Genomic DNA, 19,614 nt, shown 5'->3' with positions numbered 1-19,614 from the left:
TCCCAGTGGGTTCATGATGCGTTTCTGTTTGGTAAAATAAACCAGCAATAGTTATCCTTGGTATTTAAAGCTATCTTTAAATATTCATGGAAAAGAGCGGTAATTAGAAATAAAATTACGTGGCTCTAAGGTACTTCTTTGTGCTCAGCTTTTCCATGCTTTCCGCCGGTGCCGTGGAGTTTAGCCGGCAATTTACTGCTGCCGTGTGTCTGATTGAGATGTATCCCGCAGCCCCGGTGATGCGGGCTCCTGCCTTGCTGTGTCTCCAGAGCAGCTGGATCCTGGATGTCTAATTTTCATTTGCTTGAACAGTCAGTAGCTTGGCAGCCTCCGTTGGCTTTGAGTGTGGAGACGCGCCTGTGAATATGTTTCTGGTGTATAAACTGTAGAAGTGTAGAAGATTTGAATTCATGTGAAATTAGGGCCCAGATTTGTACGGTGCTGAGATCTCAGGATGCCTGAAGATGGGGTTGCTCACTGGAATACTTGAGTTCAAGCTTTGCTTTTTTTTCCACCTCTACATGGATAATGCGGCAGGGGATGAGGTTTAGAAGGGCTCCTTCTTGCTAAAGCGCCAGTGATTCTCTTCAAAAGGAAATCAGGAGTTTATATTCAAGCAGGTTGATGTGAGGTGGTTCCTACTATGGCTTTTTTTGTCCTGCTTTTTTAATCTCTTGGCTTTCCTTGAGCTAAGATCTTATGCAGTGCTTAGAAAAAGAACGTCCCAGCCCTTTACTAAGTGATATGAGCCCTAAAGTTTCATGGAGACACACCCTGGATCTATAGACTTGCCATCCTTGGGTGATGGCTAAGAAGGATTTGAATCTTTAGGTGGTGCTTGCAAATGTTGCTCATGTTGGCAAGTCCTAGTGCTCGGTGGAAGGATGGCTGTGGGTTCCTGGGCTGCCTGGCAGTTCCCCTTTGAAGGTTTCTTCTCCCCTGTTTTTAGAGGCTTTTACCCTGGTAACTTTTGCAAAACACCACTTAATGGCAGAGTTTTTTTGGCTCCCCTCTGATCTGTGCGGCGCTATTATGGAGGCAGTCTTATAATCAATGTAATTGAAGATCAGAGTTAATGAGGACCTCTGTGCCTGCAAAATCCCCCAAGCGATGCTGGGCCTCAGATGTTAGATAAGGAAATGATTGGGCTGAACTGAAAATCTATTTGGCTAATTAGATGATGCATATTCCCAGGTGCCAGTGGGGAAAAAATGCATTTCACAAAATAAAGAAACGTAAGGTTTTGTAAGAAAAGATTTTTGGCAGGAATTCGCCTCTGACTCTCAGGAGGGAGAGGGTGAGGGAGTGTCTCTGACACGAGACTGCTCCGACGAGGAGTTGTGTGTTGGGACAGTTCTGTCACCTTCAACTGAAGAGCTGAAGTGGGAACATGCTGCCTCTGCCCCTCCGTGCCCTGACCTGGCATCCAGGTGTCTCATGGACACCACCCACATCAGCTGGGGCAGTGATGATCCGATCAGACAGATCAGAGTAGGTCCATTAGTCCATATTTCTGCAGGGATCTGGGAATCAAATCCAGTGTCTCATGATGGATAGAGTAGGGGATTGTCTGGGCAGAGGAGTGTCCCAGCTGGTGGGCCTCTTGTAGGGTCACATTTCTGTGGAGAGGAATGGTCAAATGAAGTTCTTTGTGTCCGAGTGTTTTGTCCGAACTCAGTATTATTTTACTGATCTCAGCCTTGTAGCAGCTCCTGAAGAGTAGGATGTTCTGGTGTTGGGCAAAAATGCATGTGTTTTTTTTTTTTCTTTTTCCTTTTTACACCCTCCTAACACACTCTTTTCCCACCCTCCAGGCAGCAGCTTCGTTGTGAGTGAAGGGAGCTACTTGGACATCTCTGACTGGCTTAACCCAGCCAAGCTGTCCCTCTACTATCAGATCAATGCCACGTCCCCCTGGGTGAGAGACCTCTGTGGACAGAGGACCACTGATGCCTGTGAACAGCTGTGTGACCAAGAGACGGGTAAGGAAGGCCGGGGAAGTGTGAAGACCTTGGAAAGCTTGAAGATGCGAGGGGGAAGGTTTGTCTTTGGGTATTTTGATGCCTGCTGAGCTCACTTCTGCTTTAGCCTGGTGTTTAGGCATGGAAGACCAAGAGGTTCCAGCAGGGTCACACAGTGCTGATCCCCACCAGCAAAGTAGAAGGTGGGCACAGGGATGGGGAGTTGAAACGGTGGACCTATCAGTTCTTTGGTGTGGCAGCTGCAGGCACGTGGACTTTATCTGCTTCTGAGTTGTGCTATTTTGCTGTCCAGTCTGGAAAACCTACCTGTGAGCTTGGCCCATCCCCATCCCTTTTATTTTTTGACCATCCCACCACAGTGCACCACATTTCCCATTCGTGCTCCTGCCTGATGGTCACCTCGGTCACATCTCCTACCCTTCCTTGTGGAGTTGCAGAATCTGCCATCTGTGTCATCTGTAAATGACCTTTTTTCTGAGCATGTTCTGCTGACACGCAAAGGCTGCCCCTGTGGGGCAGCAGCCAGGGCTACTGGGACTCTGAAATGTGGGGCTGGGCAAAGGAGAAGTGTCACCTTTCCTTCTGGGTGACAAAGGGGGATCTGGAGTGTGTGGTGAGCCAGGAACACAGAAACAGCAAACATGCAACAAATGAAGGAAGGCACGGGGTCTGCGTGGGTGGGAAATAACTATGTGACCCCAGCCAACGGCTGGCCCTCAGGAGGTGACATCTCAGCTGGTGCGGGTGACAGGACCTTGCACGGGAAGGTGGTTTGGGGACTGTGCTGTTTTTTTGTGATATGGGATGTGTGCCCTCTGCAGCGGTGAGCATCGCTGCTGTTCACCAGTGCCTCCCCTCAGATGGGACGCCTTCTTGGTGGCATGAAGACAAGTGGCCCTGTTGCTCCTGGCATGGTCTTCAGCTAAAGAGCGTGCAAACCCCCCTGTCTCCTCACAGAGACGCACCATTCCCAGTTACCCCGGCTCTCCCATGAGCCGCTTCCTTCCTCTCCTGGCAATGAGCTTCTTCACCATGTGCTTGTGTGTGAGACTTGTGGCTGGGAGGAGAGTTGTTGGTTTCTGGCTTTGCTGGGGGTTTTGAAGAGGGATGGCTCACAGAGGAGAAGGCTTTTTCTAAGCTTCCCACTGCCATGGACTGTGCTGTTAATATGTCAATAATAAGAAATTCTCCAGTCATGAACGCACTGTGGGTTGGTGGGGGTGACTCTGTTTTCATCCCTCCCTGCTCAGCTGAGATCCATATAATGAACTTGGATCTCAAAAGCTCGTTTTCCTGGTCAAGACAATGTTCTCTTCTTAGCATTCCTGTTCCTCAAAGCTTGTCTTCACGGCAGCTCTGGCAGGCATCGCTGCAGCAGAATAATTATTCAGGATGAATTCCCCGCGTAGACAAGCCCTGGGCATCAGCTACAGTCCCAAGGAGGGCTGGGAGGTGGCAGCAGCCACCTCGGCAGATGGAGATGTGGCAGGAGGAGGCTCTTCTCATCCAGATGTCATGGAGCAGAAGGATGGTTTGAGGCATCAGTGAAATGCAGCCATCTCGGCAGGAGAGGTCTGATGTGTTCAGCTGTCCCCTGGTTCAGGGGAGCAGGAGGGAAAAACCCTGCCTCCAGCAGAAACCGTAGGGAGACCATATGGAGGCAGACCATGACTTCCCCGTTGGAAGAGCCCTGTGGCTCCGCTCACCCACCCCACGCTGTCCTTGGCACCGAGCAGGGCTGGTTTCATCCTTGCATGGCCTCCGCTGTGAGGAGCGGCTGTTTTCCCGCGCTGGCCCAGCTGCTGTCCCCACTGTGTCCCCGGCTCACCAGAGCAGCTTGTCGCTCTCGTTGGATGCCCCACGCTTGAGCAGGATGTGTCAGATCTCGTTTGCCAGGGAAGGGAGCGATGCTCGTTAGCCCAGGAGGCGCTCTGCTCCGGCACCACGCTGGATCCTAACCTCGCCAGCTGCTCTACTGGGCCACAGAGATGCTCCAAGGGCTGGAGCTCCTCTGCTGTGAGAACAGGCTGAGAGAGTTGGGGGGGTTCAGCCTGGAGAAGAGAAGGCTCCGGGGAGACCTTATAGCAGCCTTTCAGTTCCTAAAGGAGGCCTATAGGAGAGATGGGAAGGGACTCTATGAGGGAGTGGAGCGATAGGACGAGGGGTAACAGTTTTAAGCTGAAAGAGGGGAGATTTAGATTAGATCTCAGGAAGACATTCTTTGCTGTGAGGGTGGTGAGACCCTGGCCCAGGTTTCCCATAGAAGCTGTGGCTGCCCCATCCCTGGAGGGGTTCAAGGCCAGGTTGGACGGGGCTTTGAACAACGTGGTCTGGTGGGAGGTGTCCCTGCCCAGGGCAGGGGGTGGGAACTGGATGATCTTTAGGGTCCCTTGCAACCCAAACCGTTCTGATTCTATGATTCTGCTGCTCCCAGCCCCAGTTCCCATCCTCCCTGCTGTACCTGTGACGGGAGGTGAGGGCAGAGCAGCCTTGATCCCAACCTTCAGGTTCCTCACCCAAAATGCCAATCGGCTTCTTCCACCTCTGTCCAGCCTGGGAGTTTCCACATGAATAAAGGAAAAGCTTTCTCCTGTCCATACCAGTTGGATCCTCAAGAGTAGAGTGGGACTAGCCAGTGGGACTGCTGATTTTCAGAGCCTAAATCTAAGACCCCCTTAAGAGGTCCAAACTTCACAAGAGCTGAGCAACCACCCACTGAAAATTAGGCCTTTGGAAGTAACATCTTGACCCCCCTGCCCCAGGACATAGCCCCAAGCACCAGTTGTGGTCACCACCATTGACCAGCCTTTAGCTGGTGGGAAGTTTGCATGCCGAGCTGGGAGCGAACCGTAACTCCGTGATACTCTGCATGTATTTTTAGATTTATTTTTATTAATGTCATTCTGTTTTTAAGGGTGATTTATTTTTATCACCACAAGAGAGGCAAGCTGGTGGTTTTACTATAGGACGTAAATCCTGCCTAGATTTCAACCTTTTCAGGTCAGGGATTTTATCATCTCTCTGAGCATCCCAAGGGATAGGTGCTGGGGGTTTCCCCTGTCCTCTGTCCTCTCGGACTGGGTGAAGCATCCATGAAGAAGATGGACTGAGGTTTGTCTTGTCTGGAGGATGGACGCCTTGAAGGTTTCTCCTGTGAAGAGCAACAGGGACAGCCTTGAGGTCCTCCAGCACATTCACAGCTAATCTGACTTCAGCCTTCCCCTTGGAGCCACTCTCTGTGGCGGCGTGCACACAGCCTTGTCCCCAAGTGTCCTTGTTCCACAGTGTAGGCAGACTTCTGTGGCAGTGCCACGGGCTCCTGGCACATTAGGACAGAGGCCCCCAGGTCATGTATGCTCTGTCTGGTGAGACTCAAGCTCTTACCCCTTCCCAGCACTGAAGACCTCTTGTGGGCTGGAGTTCTACGTAAGATCTGTCCGTAGGATGTGCTGACTCATGACTCCAGCCACCAAGTGCTACTTCAGTGTGAATAACAATCCACACTGAAAACCGAGGCTCTGAAACACTAGGAAATGCCAAAATACATTTTGCTTGCCTGACCTTAATTTGCCCTCCCTTGTGTCTTTGCCGTGTGACTCACTCTTTAATTAAATGATTGCTGCCCTCCTGACAAATTTCAAACCCGCGTTGCGAAGCACCGGCACATCAGAGCTTTTCAGAGGGAGCACCAACATCTGCACATGAGCAAAATGTCATCTTTCTCCTTCCCCTCTGCCTTGGAAACAGCCGAGCCGTTTGGTCTGACATGACTGCAAGTACATTAAATAAATGGATGCTGCTGAGCATCTTCTCCCTGCAGATAGTACACGGTGGCCGTGCCCCAGATGCCACGTCGGATGGGACAGGAACCTCTCCGGGGTCAGGATGCGGTCCTCGGCTGAAGAGGCTCAGCCGAAACGCTGCATCCTCTTGGCAGGTGCTGACTGTGCAAGAACGGGGAAGGTTTGTCGTCCTCTGGGACTTGCACTCAACTCTTCTCGCTCCCTGTGTTTCGCACAGATGTGGAGCACGTCACCGACGCTGCCCCTCATACCGTGCGCTGCGATGCCTCTGCAGAAAATCCAGGCGTGCTGCTTTCCCGCTGGCCTCCCTTCCCAGCACCCGGTAACGTTTATGAGAGCATCCGTTTTTTGGCGGCATATGCAAATTCTGATTTGTGAGCACAATTGCCTGCTTTGTATGCACAAAACTGATTCACTTGCACATTCGGCGGGCATCGCTTAAGAGACCTGCTGGAGAATCGGTCCCTTAGGGCCAAGCGCTGGAAAAAACAGCCCGTGATTTTGTGCTGTCAGGCTTGCTGGAGTGGTGGCATAAAGGAGATGGATGGCTACCTTGATTAGCAGGTGCAAATGCGTTGAATTTTTTTTTCCCGTCTATAAATCAGGCACTTCTCCATCGAAATTCTCCCCTTTGCATCCACAATTGATGGCAACCCTACCCCAAAAAGCAATAGGCACGGGCTCGGAAGCACCAGATGAGATGTGGTAGCCAAGGGTCTTTTCTGGAAATTGGCAGGAGTTAAGCAAAAAAAAAAAAAAAAAAAGGTTTCCATCATTTCCAAATGAGCTAGATTGTCACCAGAGCCGCAGATGGTGTTCCTGTCCAGGTAGGACAGGGGTCTTGCGGGCAGGAGACGGATGAAAGTCATTTTTAAACAAAGCCCGTTTTTTAAAGGCAACCTGTTAAGGGGATTTGGAGGTTGCAGAGCGGAGCATGTAAATCAGGAGATGACCCACCTTGGTGAGAGTGTCTTTGTATTTATGAAAACAGCCGTTTTCTCCGCTAGTTCAATTTAATATCATGCAGCTTTTGTGCACATCAAGTAATATTTGTTTGTTCTCGTGCACTTGTGCTATTTTCGCTGTTGGAGGATCCCAGTGTCTTTATTGACTTAGACTTTTATAAGATGAGGTTCCGTCTCTCTAAGGTATGTAGTTTAATAACTTGGTCAAAAACCATGTAATATACGATTTCTTTTCCTGTGGCGGCACAGCTTGCCTGGTGCACCAAGCAGGGCAGGAGGCAGTTAACTCCCAAGCTAATTTAGCTTCGGGCTGAAGTGTTATACATAAACAGCAATCAAAATGCATGCCTGCAAGGGGGCTGAGTTAAGGTTATCTGTGCTGTCTTTACACTCTCATTTTCTGCCATTAGAGTGTTTAATCCTGCAGCTGCTAATGTTCTTGTAATGGCATTTCTGTGCTTGTCTAAAGACCACGGAGAAGGCTGGGTGGAGGGGGAGAGGAATGAGGTTTGCTGTACGGAGCTGCTCCGGCGCCCATCTCCCCGGCTTGACCCATCCCACCAGCGCTGCAGGAGGTGGCTTCTCAACCCTGCCATGGTCACTCTGGGACAGTGGTCACCCCAGAAGATGACAGCCATGGGATGGCAGACCACCCTTGGTCCACCCTTGAGACCTCTTGATATTTCCTTGCATCAGCCATGCACGTGTGCCCCGGGAGAGCTTCCTCGGTGGCTGAGCAGATGATAATGAGCATAAAATCTATGCAGAGCGCAAACCCAGACAAAATCCTTGGAAGTTAAGCTTACACTTAAGTGCTGTGATGGATCTGGGTGAAGAGGGTGACTTGCAGTGGGGGAGAGGAGGGATAACTGTCAAATTAATCCAGGTTTTCCCTCTGTACTCTGTGCCATGTTGGCCAGGCAGGAGCCACCTTCCCCGTCTCATTCCTCGAGAGCTAAACTGCTTTAACTGGAATTGCATTGCTCATCAGGGTGCAGCAGAGGCTCAGGTTTGGAAAGTGCCGTCCCTGAAGGCCGAGGACAGCAGATAGCAAGGGTGAGAAGAGAAGGTTTTCAGAGAGCTTTACCAGGAGCTGGTGCTGCCACCGCGGTTGTTGGAGGAGCCTCAGCTGGGGCCAAGCCCGGCTCGAGGAGCAGCTCTCTGAAGACGCTTCACTTGTTCATCAAAGTTGAGAATGTAATGAACCATTAAGACCCTTGTTCATCTGTTCCCTGAGTTTAATTTTCTCCAAATCTCTTTCTCAAAAGAGGCCCTGGCTCTGCCGTCCCACAGGGGCGCAGCAAGCTTTAAGGAAGACTTTTGTTGCAGGTATTTTTTGACTTTCCTCTCATCTGTACCTCATCCGATGGGAAACCCTGGCTCCAAACCTTGTCCAGACGTGTGTCTTACCCTGTCCCTGGCGAACTCACCCTTGTCATCACATTGCTGGGAACCGCTGCCCCCAGGGGACCAGCAGCAGGGCACCCAAGTGGCCACCATATGCTGCCACCTCTGGCAGCCAGTTTGAGGCTGGCATGGGGAGCTGCCAGCAGATCATTCGGTGCTTTATTTTTATTTTATTTTATTTTGTTTTGGCCATACCGCTGGCAGAGAAACTCCTGTCTGGAGGAGGATGTGGTGGCTGAGATCTCTGGTGTGGTTCCCAGGGTTTGCGTTTCCCTGGTAGCGTAACAGGAGGAGAGCTGGCAGCAAGGAGGGGTGTTGCTGTGGGGGGCCGCTGGCACCTCCCGATGGGTTGTCACAGCTCTGGTGTCACAGCTCAGGGGTGCAGCCAGGTCTGCCTGCATGGGGATTGCTGGAGGCAGGGGGGGAGACGGACCAAGGCAGCGAGCATCACATGTGGTCTGGAGATGGTGGACAGGACCACTGGACCACACTGTGTCCCAGAGGTAGCCCCGCAGCATCCTCTGCCACCGAGGATCTGCAATGGGGAGGAAGAACAGGTTGTGAGAGATGCCTGTGGGGTCACAGCGTGTACTTCGGGTGGCTGAAGGACACGGGGTTTGATTCACCCTCATCAAACTTTCTGCGGATGCTGGATAAAGAGGTGGTTTCTCTGCCAGGAGCTCAGAAACCTTTCACAAAGAATAAATCGATGCGGGGCTTTCTCTGGACATGTACGGGACTCTGAGGCCTCAACAGCTTCATTATGGGAGGTTGGTGGCCATGGCCGTTGGAGGCGTGGGGTGGCTTGTGTTGATCTGTTGGTTGCTTGTCCCGTGCAGCTGGTGCTCAGGGCTGCTGCCAGTGGTCCTGGGCATTGCCACCACCTTGGAAGAGACATGCTGGGGGACAGCGGAGCTGGGAGCAGCATGGGGTGTCCCACATGGTGGCAGGAGGCAGCCCACGAGCCCAATATGGGAGCACCCAGGTCCTCTCTGCCCCTGTGTGGTCTCCTGGACAGTAGCTCTTGCTGTGGGCAGTGGTGACAAGGGGACATGGCCCTTGCTGAGCACCAAGCTGGTGGCCAGCACAGCAGCACCTGGGTGGGAGATGCATCTGCCTTTGCTCCTGGCCAGGGCAGTCGGGCCACGCAGCTCAAGCTGCTGATGGGGGCCAAGGCTTTGCATCCCTGCGGCAGGGAAGGAGGGGGGACCCTCCAGTCTTCCCTCCTCGGAGCAGGCTGGTAACCCTGGAGATGGCTCCGCGCTTGCCCAGAAAAGAGGGGCTTTGTGCCGCGGCCCCGCAGGGAACACTGGAGCAGTCAGGGCTGGCGGGGCGTCAGCCGCCGTATTCAACAGGCGCCTCTGTTTGCCAAAAAATGCTTGGCCTCGTCTTGCCCACCCTGTGCCCACCTCCCTCTGCAGACCCTTTCTCCTCCCGTGCCGCCGTGGATGGAAGGAGGAGAAGCAAGAGGTGGTGTTGGAGGGACAGCTGCGGGGACACCAGCCGGGATGGGGATGGAGGACAACCCGCCTGGGCTGGGGAAGAGGGGCTGCCGCTTCCCGGCTGGAAATGGGGAGAGGGGAGCAGGGGAGGGTGGAGAGCTGTGGGTGCTGCTGCCTTCCCATGGCCTCAGCCCTGGGAACGTACGTAGCCCCAGCTACACGTACGTAGCTGTACGTGTCATGCGAATAACACACGTGTTTTCTGAGCCTCTTTCTAGAGCTGCAGTGTTGCATTTTCTGGTTTATGCATCTTCTCTCTGCAATGGCAGAGGTGTTTTGTTAAATAACACACTGGACGTATAACATGGGACCTCCAGAGCTGAGCATTGGGATGTGCTCTGGCTAAAACTGAGCGAGCAGTGATCCTTCCTTTTGTTACAACAGCTCAAAATTTGCCATCCTACGGGATTCATGGGTTATGAATCTGAGGGAAGAGGAAGGTCCCTGTGTTTTTCCCTTGGGCAGGGTGCAGGTTGGTGGCGGTGGAAATAGGATGCTTGTCACAGGGGTTTGTAGATCCTGATTCCTTTGTCTTCCCACAGCAGCCCCAATGTAGGACCTGGGGAAATTGCATCCAGCTTCAGGTGCGGTTATTTGTCAAACTTGGTTATTTTAGTCGACTCTGGCTTTAAGCTCAGGTTTAATCTTAACTTAGCCCAAGCGGTGCTGAGCAGGTAACTTAGAATCATAGAATGGTTAGAGTTGGAAGGGACCTTAAAGATCATTGAGTTCCAACCCCCCATGGGCAGGGACACCTCCACTAGAACAGGTTGCTCAAAGCCCCATCCAGCCTGGCCTTGAACACTTCCAGGGATGGGGCAGCCACAGCTTCTCTGGGCAACCTGTTCCAGTGCTTCACCACCCTCACAGGAAAGAATTTCCTCCTAATATCTAATCTAAATCTCCCCTCTTCCAATTTAAAACCATTACCCCTTGTGCTGTCACTGCATCTCCTGACAAAGAGTCCCTCTCCGGCTCTCCTGTAGGCTCCCTTCAGATATTGGAAGGCTGCTGTGAGGTCTCCCCGGAGCCTTCTCTTCTCCAGGCTGAACCACCCCAGCTCTCTCAGCCTGTCTTCATAGGGGAGGTGCTCCATCCCTCTGATCATCTTTGTGGCCCTCTGCTGGACCCGTTCCAACAGGTCCATGTCCTTCCTGTGTTGAGGACTCCAAAGCTGGACACAGTATTCCAGGTGGGGTCTCACGAGCGCAGAGTGGAGGGGTAGAATCACTTCACTTCACTCGTCTCAAAAGCCCACGGGATTTAGCAGCTCTGAACAAGGGCATTGTTTTGGCTTTTGATGGCTTGGGTTTTTTTTTTTTTAACGGCGTGTTGAAATCTCTTTAGAAAATGCACTGAACCTAAAGAGGAGTCAGAGGTACAGGAACCCCAATTCCTGCCGCTCTGGGGACTTTGCCAGGTGTTTCTTGGTGTGTGATTAGCCCTGCTCCCACTGGGCTGGGGCTGGCACTGCACCCAGGGAGGTTGGGGACAGACTGAAAATACTGGAGTATCTCAGGGGACTGAAAAAGGAGAGTGGATGCTGTCAGGGAGAGAGCAAAAGGTGAAAACCTGTAGGATTTGAAACCCCACTAATTGCCTGTTCGTGGTTCTAGATACAGAAATAGCTCCTAAACCATCTGGAGATGGAGTCCCCGCTCCTCCAGCAGAATGCAGCACTCAGCCCATCCCATGATGGGAGAATTCCTGTCCAATTTCTAAAACTCTGCCCAAAGCGTGCAGATCTCCCTGGGGAAAGCAGGTCCCAAGTGGTCCTGGGGTGAGGGGCAGGTACCTGCAGTCTCCGTGCCCTTGGGTGGCTTTCCCCGGTGTCCCACCTTTCTGCCACCCCGGATCTCCTCCCCAGGCGGCACCACCACTTGCCCTCTCGCTTACGGAAATAAACCTCCCAATAAAGCTCCCAATAAAGCCTCAAGCACCGGCTGTAGCTGTTGAAACTCCGGGATTGGAGTCGATAAAATCAATATTTCTGCAGGTTGATAGAGTTTCTCCGCCCGACGCCAAACTGGTGGAGCAGTAAACAAACCGGCGGACAAAATAAACCCTCCTGCACCGCAGGGAAGGGGTTCACCGCCCGGCACCTCCAGCCGTGGATAAGGAGGGAGGCGTTCGGGCCGTTCGATGCCAACCTCTGGAGGTGGTTTTTCCTTCCTTGCTCTAATTTCTGTGGCAGGAGCTGAGCGCGAGCCGGTGCCCCAAGACTCCCAGCTCTGCTTCGCAAGCACTTTGAGCCGTCTCTCATTTGCAGAGCATATATTTGTTGTGTAATAAGCGCCAGGAATTAATGATCCACGGCAGGGCTGGGGAAACTTGCGTACTAAGCACCCAAGGAAAAAAATAACTTTTCCTTTTTTAAAATCACTGATGGAGCCATTAGGACCCGTGTTTCCTTGCAAGGAAACCACCCCAGCCCCCGGGCATGGCTGAGCCGGAGCAGGGGCTAGAGCCGCCGTCTCTTTTCCAACTCTTTCCCTTTGGAGAAGCAATGTTCCTACTGCTCCCGTTATGAATCATGAGGTTAGCAGCTTTTGACAGATCATAAATCAGTGCTTCGAAGTCGCTAGGACAAATCCCAGGACATTTAATCTTTAATATTAGACGTGTTTAAGGCAGTGAATATTTCATGAAGGTGCTGTTGCATTTTAGCACATCATTAGCCGTCTCTTTCTTTTTTTCCCCCTTTTTTCTTTTTTTGCCTCCGCCGCCTCCCCCTTTCCAGGCGGCTCTTCCATAAAAATCTCAGCAGTTGAACCCCCGTCTCTTTCCCTCCTGACAATAAAGCTCTTTACGGTAATCCCTGCGAGGCATTTTAAGGACTTGCTTAAGATCCCGATGAGCACGCAGGTACCTGCCAGTCTGCATTACCACTGTGATGGGGGTACCCCCCCTCCCCAGCATCCTCCCCAGGCCCCCACCTCTGCCGGTGTTTACAGCTCAGCCTGCCCTGCCGTCAGGCACGATGGGGAAGAGGAAAGGAGGGGTGAAAAAAAAAATCCATCGGCAGGAGCTTGTAACAGAAACCCCACGTGCAAATCCAATTAATCTTTTGATTTTGCTGTTTTTTGCTCCAGGTTATGTATTTCTACCAAACATGGAATCAATTTGGGCCAAGCACAGTCGGGTTTCTGGTGCGGGAAATGTCTTCTCCTGTTGTTAAAAGGGTGTAACAGGGTGAGCCAGCACCCAGAGAGTGAAGGGGAGCAGGGCTGAGACCCCCTCAGCTGCGGGACGGGGGAATGGCATGGGCACTGCCCATGGAGGATGGAGGTGGGGGGTTTCTGCATCCTCCTGTGGGAGTTTGGGATGCAGGAGACTCTGCCATCCCATCACCATGTGAGGTGGCAGGAGCAGGGGTGGGAAGGGGACGTGGCCAGGATGGGTCAGGAGCATTCCCCCACCTGGGAGGTGCCCATGGAGGGGGACGTTGGCTGTCCTAACGCAATGTCACGATCCCTGATGAGGGGTGAACTGCTGGCCCCAGAGCAGCCCCTCTGCCAGGGACAGGGCTCAGCAGGACAGGGCAGGGCCTGGATCCTGTGGGGAGCATGAACTGTTCTTGGAGGCCATCAGGCAGAGGTTTGCTGAGCCAGGGGAGCTGCAGGGCTGCACAGGAACACGGGTTAAGGACAGACCTTTTGCATCCTGAAATCCCATCCCCACCTACCATGGGTGCTACATCACGTAACCCCCTCCGGAAGTGCTACAGGTTTCTTGCAGCTTTCTACATCTCCTCATCTCCTCCTCTGTGTCTCCGGGAGGTTTCAGAAGAGTCCAAAGTGCTCCAAATGCACGTCAGGGACCAGGAATGGCCATGAACTAACAGAGATGGGGAGGATGGCCCGACACCACGGTTCCTGATGTGCCTCTGGGGCAGAGAGGTCTCATCTCCCCCTCTTCTCTTTAGGAGAGTGCAGCTGCCATGAAGGCTACGCCCCAGACCCCGTCCATCGCCACTTGTGTGTGCGCAGCGACTGGGGACACAGCGAAGGGTGAGTGGTGATATGATGGTGCATTTGCTCTCTCTGGGCTCCTGCGTTGGTGAGGAGCCCAGTTCTCCTCCCCACCGGCCATCACCAGCACCAAAGACCGGGCTGTGCTGCTTTCCCTGCCGTGTGATGTGCCCCAGATGTTCTTTCCCTCTCTGTCCCGCAGGCCGTGGCCCTACACGACACTTGAGCGGGGATATGACCTGGTCACAGGAGAGCAGGCGCCAGAGAAGATCCTCAGGTGAGTCAAAGGGAGTGTTCAGCTTGGCCATCTGGGAGGGGAGAGCTGGTGAGGACATCCCAGCAGACGCTACCTCTTGGTCAGTCCCAGCTCTGTCTTCTGCTGGCTTGGGGATGCCAGTGTCATTTCTGTTCCACAGACCTGAAAGATTTGCCCATATTCCTCAGACAGGGAAGGGTTTCCCTCTCATCCCCATGACTGGACCTGGCTCAGCAAAAGCGAGGACATGCATGCAATAAAGTCTTCCTGGACTAAAAAGAAGAGCTTGAACCATCCCCATGCTCTGCCTGTCACATCTCTAGCTATTCCTCTCATTTGGCTTTCAGGACAAGACCAAATGACTAACTTGTCCCACGGTGCTACCACTCCTCTGCCTTCCAAGTGGTCAGGTGCAATTAGAGGGCCACCATTCACTGCGGACGCTACGTTCTTGCATGACACGTTTGTCCTTATTCCAGGTCCACCTATAGTTTGGGTCAAGGCTTGTGGCTGCCTGTCAGTAAGAGTTTCGTGGTGCCCCCCGTGGAGCTTTCCATCAATCCTCTCGCCAGCTGCAAGACAGATGTTCTGGTGACGGAAGATCCAGCAGATGTCAGGTAGGAAGCGGATTTCTCGTTTTCCTCACGCTTGAGTGACTACACTGCTCTTTAAATTGTTATCGAGGATGCAGTAATTTCTATGATGATAAGTTTGATTAATTTTCTGCCAATAAGAAATCTGATGTGATAGCTCTCCAGGCTTTTTTTGGTCCTGATGGGTGTAGGCCAGGCCTGTGTATATAGCTCTGAAGTCTGCCAATCCAGGCAGGTAAATTGGTATGAATCTGTGGCAAGGCAATTTTAAAAGTGGCTTAAATCTAATGTTAGATTGTATAGCTTAAATTGATGCATTTACCAGTATGGAGGTGCTGTCATGTTTCAGAAACTCATACATATATCACATCCACCCAGCCCTGGAGAGTCTTCTCTGCTGCTCATGGAGGGCCAAGGTCAGACCCTGGTGAAAGGCCATGTTGCTTGTCCATTTTTTATACAACTAGAGGTTTTTTTCCTTCCTGGAATTCAGAAAAGGCACAGATATTTCTCTGGCTCCCCTATTTTGGCCAGCTTGTGTTTTAATCAAATGGGCTCATAACAGTCTAGTTCAGGAGTGGGACCTAAGAGGGCATTGCAGGAGGGGAATTGCCCTGGTGGAAGGAGAGGCTGCTTGCTGGGAGACCAGGCTATGGGTGGGCAAAGGGGGGTCCCTTGGAGAAGGAAGCAGGTGAAACGGTTGTCCTCTGTGCCCCAGGTGGAAAGGGAGCAGCAGCCTCTGCTTTGGAGGAGAGCAGTGGCGGTGATTGTCCTCCTCTGCCTGGTTTACAAGGGTTTAACTGTAAACTACAAGGGGTTTAACTGTTTAATTCCTAAGGTATTCAGCGTGTATTCCCCTCTCCCCCATTAAATTAAGCTTGAACCTGTGGTCGTTGGGTGCCATGGAGACTCTGTGATCCCTCTCTCCCTTCTTGCTGCCTTCTCCCATTGACTTGACACAAATTTCCTGACCTGCTAATTCTTGTCTGTGTTGTGAATCATATTCCTGGGCACCAGCAGGATCCTTGTATCTCCCAGCCCCTTCTGTCTTATCTTTTCCCAGAGCAATGGGATGGTGGATTTCTATTCTTCTGTCCTGTCATCATGAGTTTTGGCAGGGCTGTGGTTGGAGCAAGTGCCTGCAAAACCTCTGGCAAAGCCAGGACTGGCAGCCAAGAGGTCCTCACTTCCAAGAGTGTTTTTGCTGCTAATTAGTGCTTGTTCCCTCTCCCGCAAAAAGAGATGGATGGTACATATCTATCACAATTTGGCTCTCTTAGGAGCGTTGTTTTCCTAGTCTGCAGCGGACTACTGCTTTCCATTTGAGAAGGGGAAGGGTCGCCTTGTTGTATGTTAACATTTTTCAGGCCCGAATACCAGGAGAACACTGTTTCTTTCTTGCCTCCTCACATCTTCATTAAAAGTACCTTAGCGAAGTCTAAGGAAGCTTGCACTCCAGCGCGGTCATTGTCTCTGGGCTCTGATCCTCGTGGAGGAATCTCGGGATGGATGAACGCCAGGCAGGAGGAGGGGGGGTCCTGGCATGGAGGCTGTTGCCTGCTCCCCTCGTAAATGAAACCCGGCCTGTGAATTCCAGGTATAAATATTGGAGTGACCCAGGTAGAATAAGGGAGGCGAGTTCATGGCGCTTGTATCTTACATACAGGAGACGTTAAATTATTAAAACTTTAATAAACGTAATAATAAATATTTGATGTTGAATTATGGAAGGTTTCACGGATACAGTGAAGAACAAAAAGCAATCTATTATTTCTGCGTCAGAACTTAAAACACTTCTCAAAGGGGGATCGGGCTGCTTGCTTGGGGTCCCGAGCACCCTGGGGTGGGTGGAATCCAAGGTGATGCCACCCAAGCGGAGCGTGGTGGTGCGGGGAAGCTAATACTAGGGCTGCTGTCGGTGAGAAGGGATGTTGCTTGTTGGTGCTCACGGGCATCGCGTTGGCCTGTCTCTGAGAACCTACTCGGAGGTTCTTGGGTGCTTTCACGCAGGTAGAAAGGTACTTTTAGAGCTGTTTGTCTTGCAGCCTCTTTGCTTTGTCCCCTCTGGCCTGAGACAAGTGCTGGTAGCTTCTCAAGGGAGCAGTAACACAGCAGTTTCGGTGGTTCAGATGTCTGGATGGTGACCTGTAACATCAGACCTACCATCGGAGGTGAACATGTGCTGTCCATCATGTAGATGTTCAAACACAGCCATCCCTCTGCATGGGGAAAGACCTGTTCCCCCGGCTGTGGGGCCGTGGTGGCACTGCTGTCCCTCCATGCTGGCAGGTCCTGCAGCATGCGAGCTCTAATACCGTCATGTCCCTGTGCCAGGGGGCAGATCCTGGGCTGTATTACACCAGCTGCAAAACGGCCACGTCTCCGCACCCGGAGTGCCCTGTTTGCTGTCTTGTAACGCTGTGGTGGCAGCTCAGTCCTGTCTTTCTTCTGTGTCTTTAATAACGAGCATGCTGCATTCCTCCAGACCTTTCATTAGTCTGACACCTTTTGGCTCCGGGGTCACTCATCTTGAAGAGTTTAATGGAAGAAAATTGCAGAAAGCCTGGTTTGGAGAAAACAAGTGATGAAGTCTTTACAACTCCCAGGGTTAAAGGTTCAAACGTGGCCTTGTGTTTTTATGAAGATGCTTGAGGCTGCGGAAGGGAGAGGTGGGGCTCTGCCTTCCAGCAGCTCTCCGGAGAAATGCCAACTCCCTGCTGCTGCTTCTCTGGGTGTTTCACCACCCAGGGGTGTAGCAAGCTCCATGCTGGGCTTTGGTGGATGGGAATGAAGGGCCCAAACCTCCTCCTGCTGCTGCAGCCAAGTTGTTAGAGAAACTTCCTACAGACAGGAGCCAAAAGGTCTCTGTGCAAACATCCCACCAGGGATGCTCTCACGTGTGCTGGGGTGTGAGCGGGGACAGATCTTTGCATGCAGAACTCGGTGGTGGAGGCTTTAGGGCTGTACATCATAAATTAAGCACGAGGGTGCTTAGAGTTAATGAAACTTATATGGATAATTTATCAGTAACCATATTGAGCATCCCCTCCTCGACCCCAGAGTCTGATCCTCTGTACGATGGTCGCGTTGGTCACACGTCTGGGATCGTGGCAGCCACACTAACAGCGATGTGACATTGCCCAGCAGCACTTTGGGGCTCTCCCCGTGCTGGGAAGCCACTGGCTTGGGCTGGAAGCCAGGTCCCAGGCTGGGCAGTGGCACATCCCCTGCCGGGACAAGAAACACCTCCCTGTCCCACCTTGTCTGGCTTGTCTTCAAGACCCCTCTTTGTGCTCCTTTCCCTATTGCTCCCATCCCTCTCTCTTTTCTCTGTTTCTCCCATAACCTGGTGCTAAACACAGTAGTCCATATTTTTTTTTTTAAAAACAAATTACTAACAGGTATTTAATCCTTCTGCTGGCTGTCCCTGGACACCTTGCTGTCTCTTTTTGGCTCTGTAGGAGGTACCGCTTGTCCTGTGGGACCAGGAATCCCTATAATACAGCAGCTTACACTGCTCTGCCCTGTCGGCAGCTCACGGGGAGGATCTGCACCCACAGCCCCTGGGTCCCACCAGCATCAGCACTGAGCATCCCTGTGGGGGATAATAAAGGCATCCCTTGGGGCACAGCCATCTGCAGGGGACCAAAAGGGGAGGCAAGCCAGGGGACAGAGCACGGCGTTGGCAAATGCCTGGTGGTCCAGGTTTATCGTGCCACCTGCTCTGCAGAAAAGTTGATAATTTCTGGTGAGCAGCTATAAATCAGAGGCACGAGCCTCAGCTGCCGCCTGACATGACATATAGCTCTATCGTTATGGCAACCATAGAAACAAATAAAATCCTTGCCTTCGCTTGACAAGCCTTTGAGATGTCCTGACGGAGAGACAAGTGTTCAGCAGCAGAATGAATTCTCTTGAACTTGCTGTCGATTCATCTTCGTTTTGCTCCCAAGTGAGCCCCTTTGCTCTCTGAATTCTTTGCCAAAGTGCAATCAACTCGATTTTTTATTTTTTTTTTATTTGTTTGTTATTTTATTTTCAGTTCTCTCTGCGGCAGAGAGCTCTGCTCCCCGGCTCTGCACCCACATGCATCCCATCTCATGTGGAGGACAGGAGCTGGGCTTTTGCTCCCTGCCGGTGGCTTTCCCTGGCTCAGCACTGCTATGTCCTCGTGCCACCACCGCTGCCCCAGGCTTACAGGGGTTTCGCAGTGATTTTTTGCAGGGGTTTTGCGGTGATTTTGACACTTGTGATTTTGCAAGTCGGTGCCGAGCGCTGTGGCGTGAGGCTCCCGTGGAGTGGAGGAGGATGAAAAGCAAAGTGGATGATGAGAAAGGCAAAGGGAATCTGGGCCAGGAGAGGGGAAACAGCTTTGCCGTGGCCACGCTGTCACAGCAGCAGAGCTCATCTGCCCCATGACTTAGCCTTGTTCCTTGTCTGCAGGAGCACAGGACAATGGGTGCTGCTGCAGATGAGCGCCACTGAGGCTCAGGAGTAGGTCTGGGCTGGTCCCCTGTGGGCAGCATGCTGGTGGGGAATGGGCAGGAGTGGGCACCCTGCCTGCTCTTCTTGCCAGTTGGTGCAGGAGATGCCGTGGGAAGTTGGTCTTTTTTCCCCCCTTTTCTGTCTCCCCCAACAGAGCGGTCTGTGATTTCTGGGTGCTCGATGCTGGAAGGAGCATCAGGCAGGAGGTCAGGGAAAAGGAAAAGCCCCGTTTTCGGGGTTTCCGGAAGCTGCCAGCAGAGGTTCTTGCTCTTTTTGGTGCCAACAAAGCGGCGGTGAGTGGCTATCAGCAGGTGCCCATGATGAATGGATGGCTTCACATGATGGAGCAAATTGATCATTGCATCACCCGGCACAACTTACTCATTTCTGCAAGGTGGGCAATTCGTTACCGTGCACATCGCAGAGACACCGTCATTCCCGCAGATAACGTCCCTGCCGCTCTAGCCTGGGCTCCTTATCGCCCCAACACACCATCATCTCGCAAAAAAAGTGGTGAAGAAGCAGCTTGCAGTGCTTAACACGGGGGTAACAGCAGCCTTTAGCTTCATCCGCTGGAGGGAGAGGACAGATGCTTTGGAGAGAGGCAGCCACCAGCCCCCTGCCCTGCATCTGTCAACTCAGCATCATCC

The 19,614-nt window shown here is 52.2% G+C and overlaps 1 protein-coding gene across 1 annotated transcript in view; it reads left to right on the top strand.

The window, feature by feature from the left end:
* ASTN2 (astrotactin 2) overlaps positions 1–19,614 on the top strand; it is a 366,183-nt gene that overhangs the window by 150,614 nt on the left and 195,955 nt on the right. The window contains exons 7-10 of the mRNA XM_074161351.1: positions 1,815–1,982; positions 13,585–13,669; positions 13,833–13,907; positions 14,366–14,503. Of these exons, the coding sequence (XP_074017452.1) occupies positions 1,815–1,982; positions 13,585–13,669; positions 13,833–13,907; positions 14,366–14,503 (466 nt within the window). The remainder of the gene's footprint in view (positions 1–1,814; positions 1,983–13,584; positions 13,670–13,832; positions 13,908–14,365; positions 14,504–19,614) is intronic.

The sequence above is a fragment of the Numenius arquata genome, chromosome 19 (genome assembly GCF_964106895.1).
Source record: "Numenius arquata chromosome 19, bNumArq3.hap1.1, whole genome shotgun sequence".
NCBI lineage: Eukaryota > Metazoa > Chordata > Aves > Charadriiformes > Scolopacidae > Numenius > Numenius arquata.
Note: the sequence above shows the minus strand (reverse complement) of the source record. Positions and strands in the feature narration are given on the sequence as shown.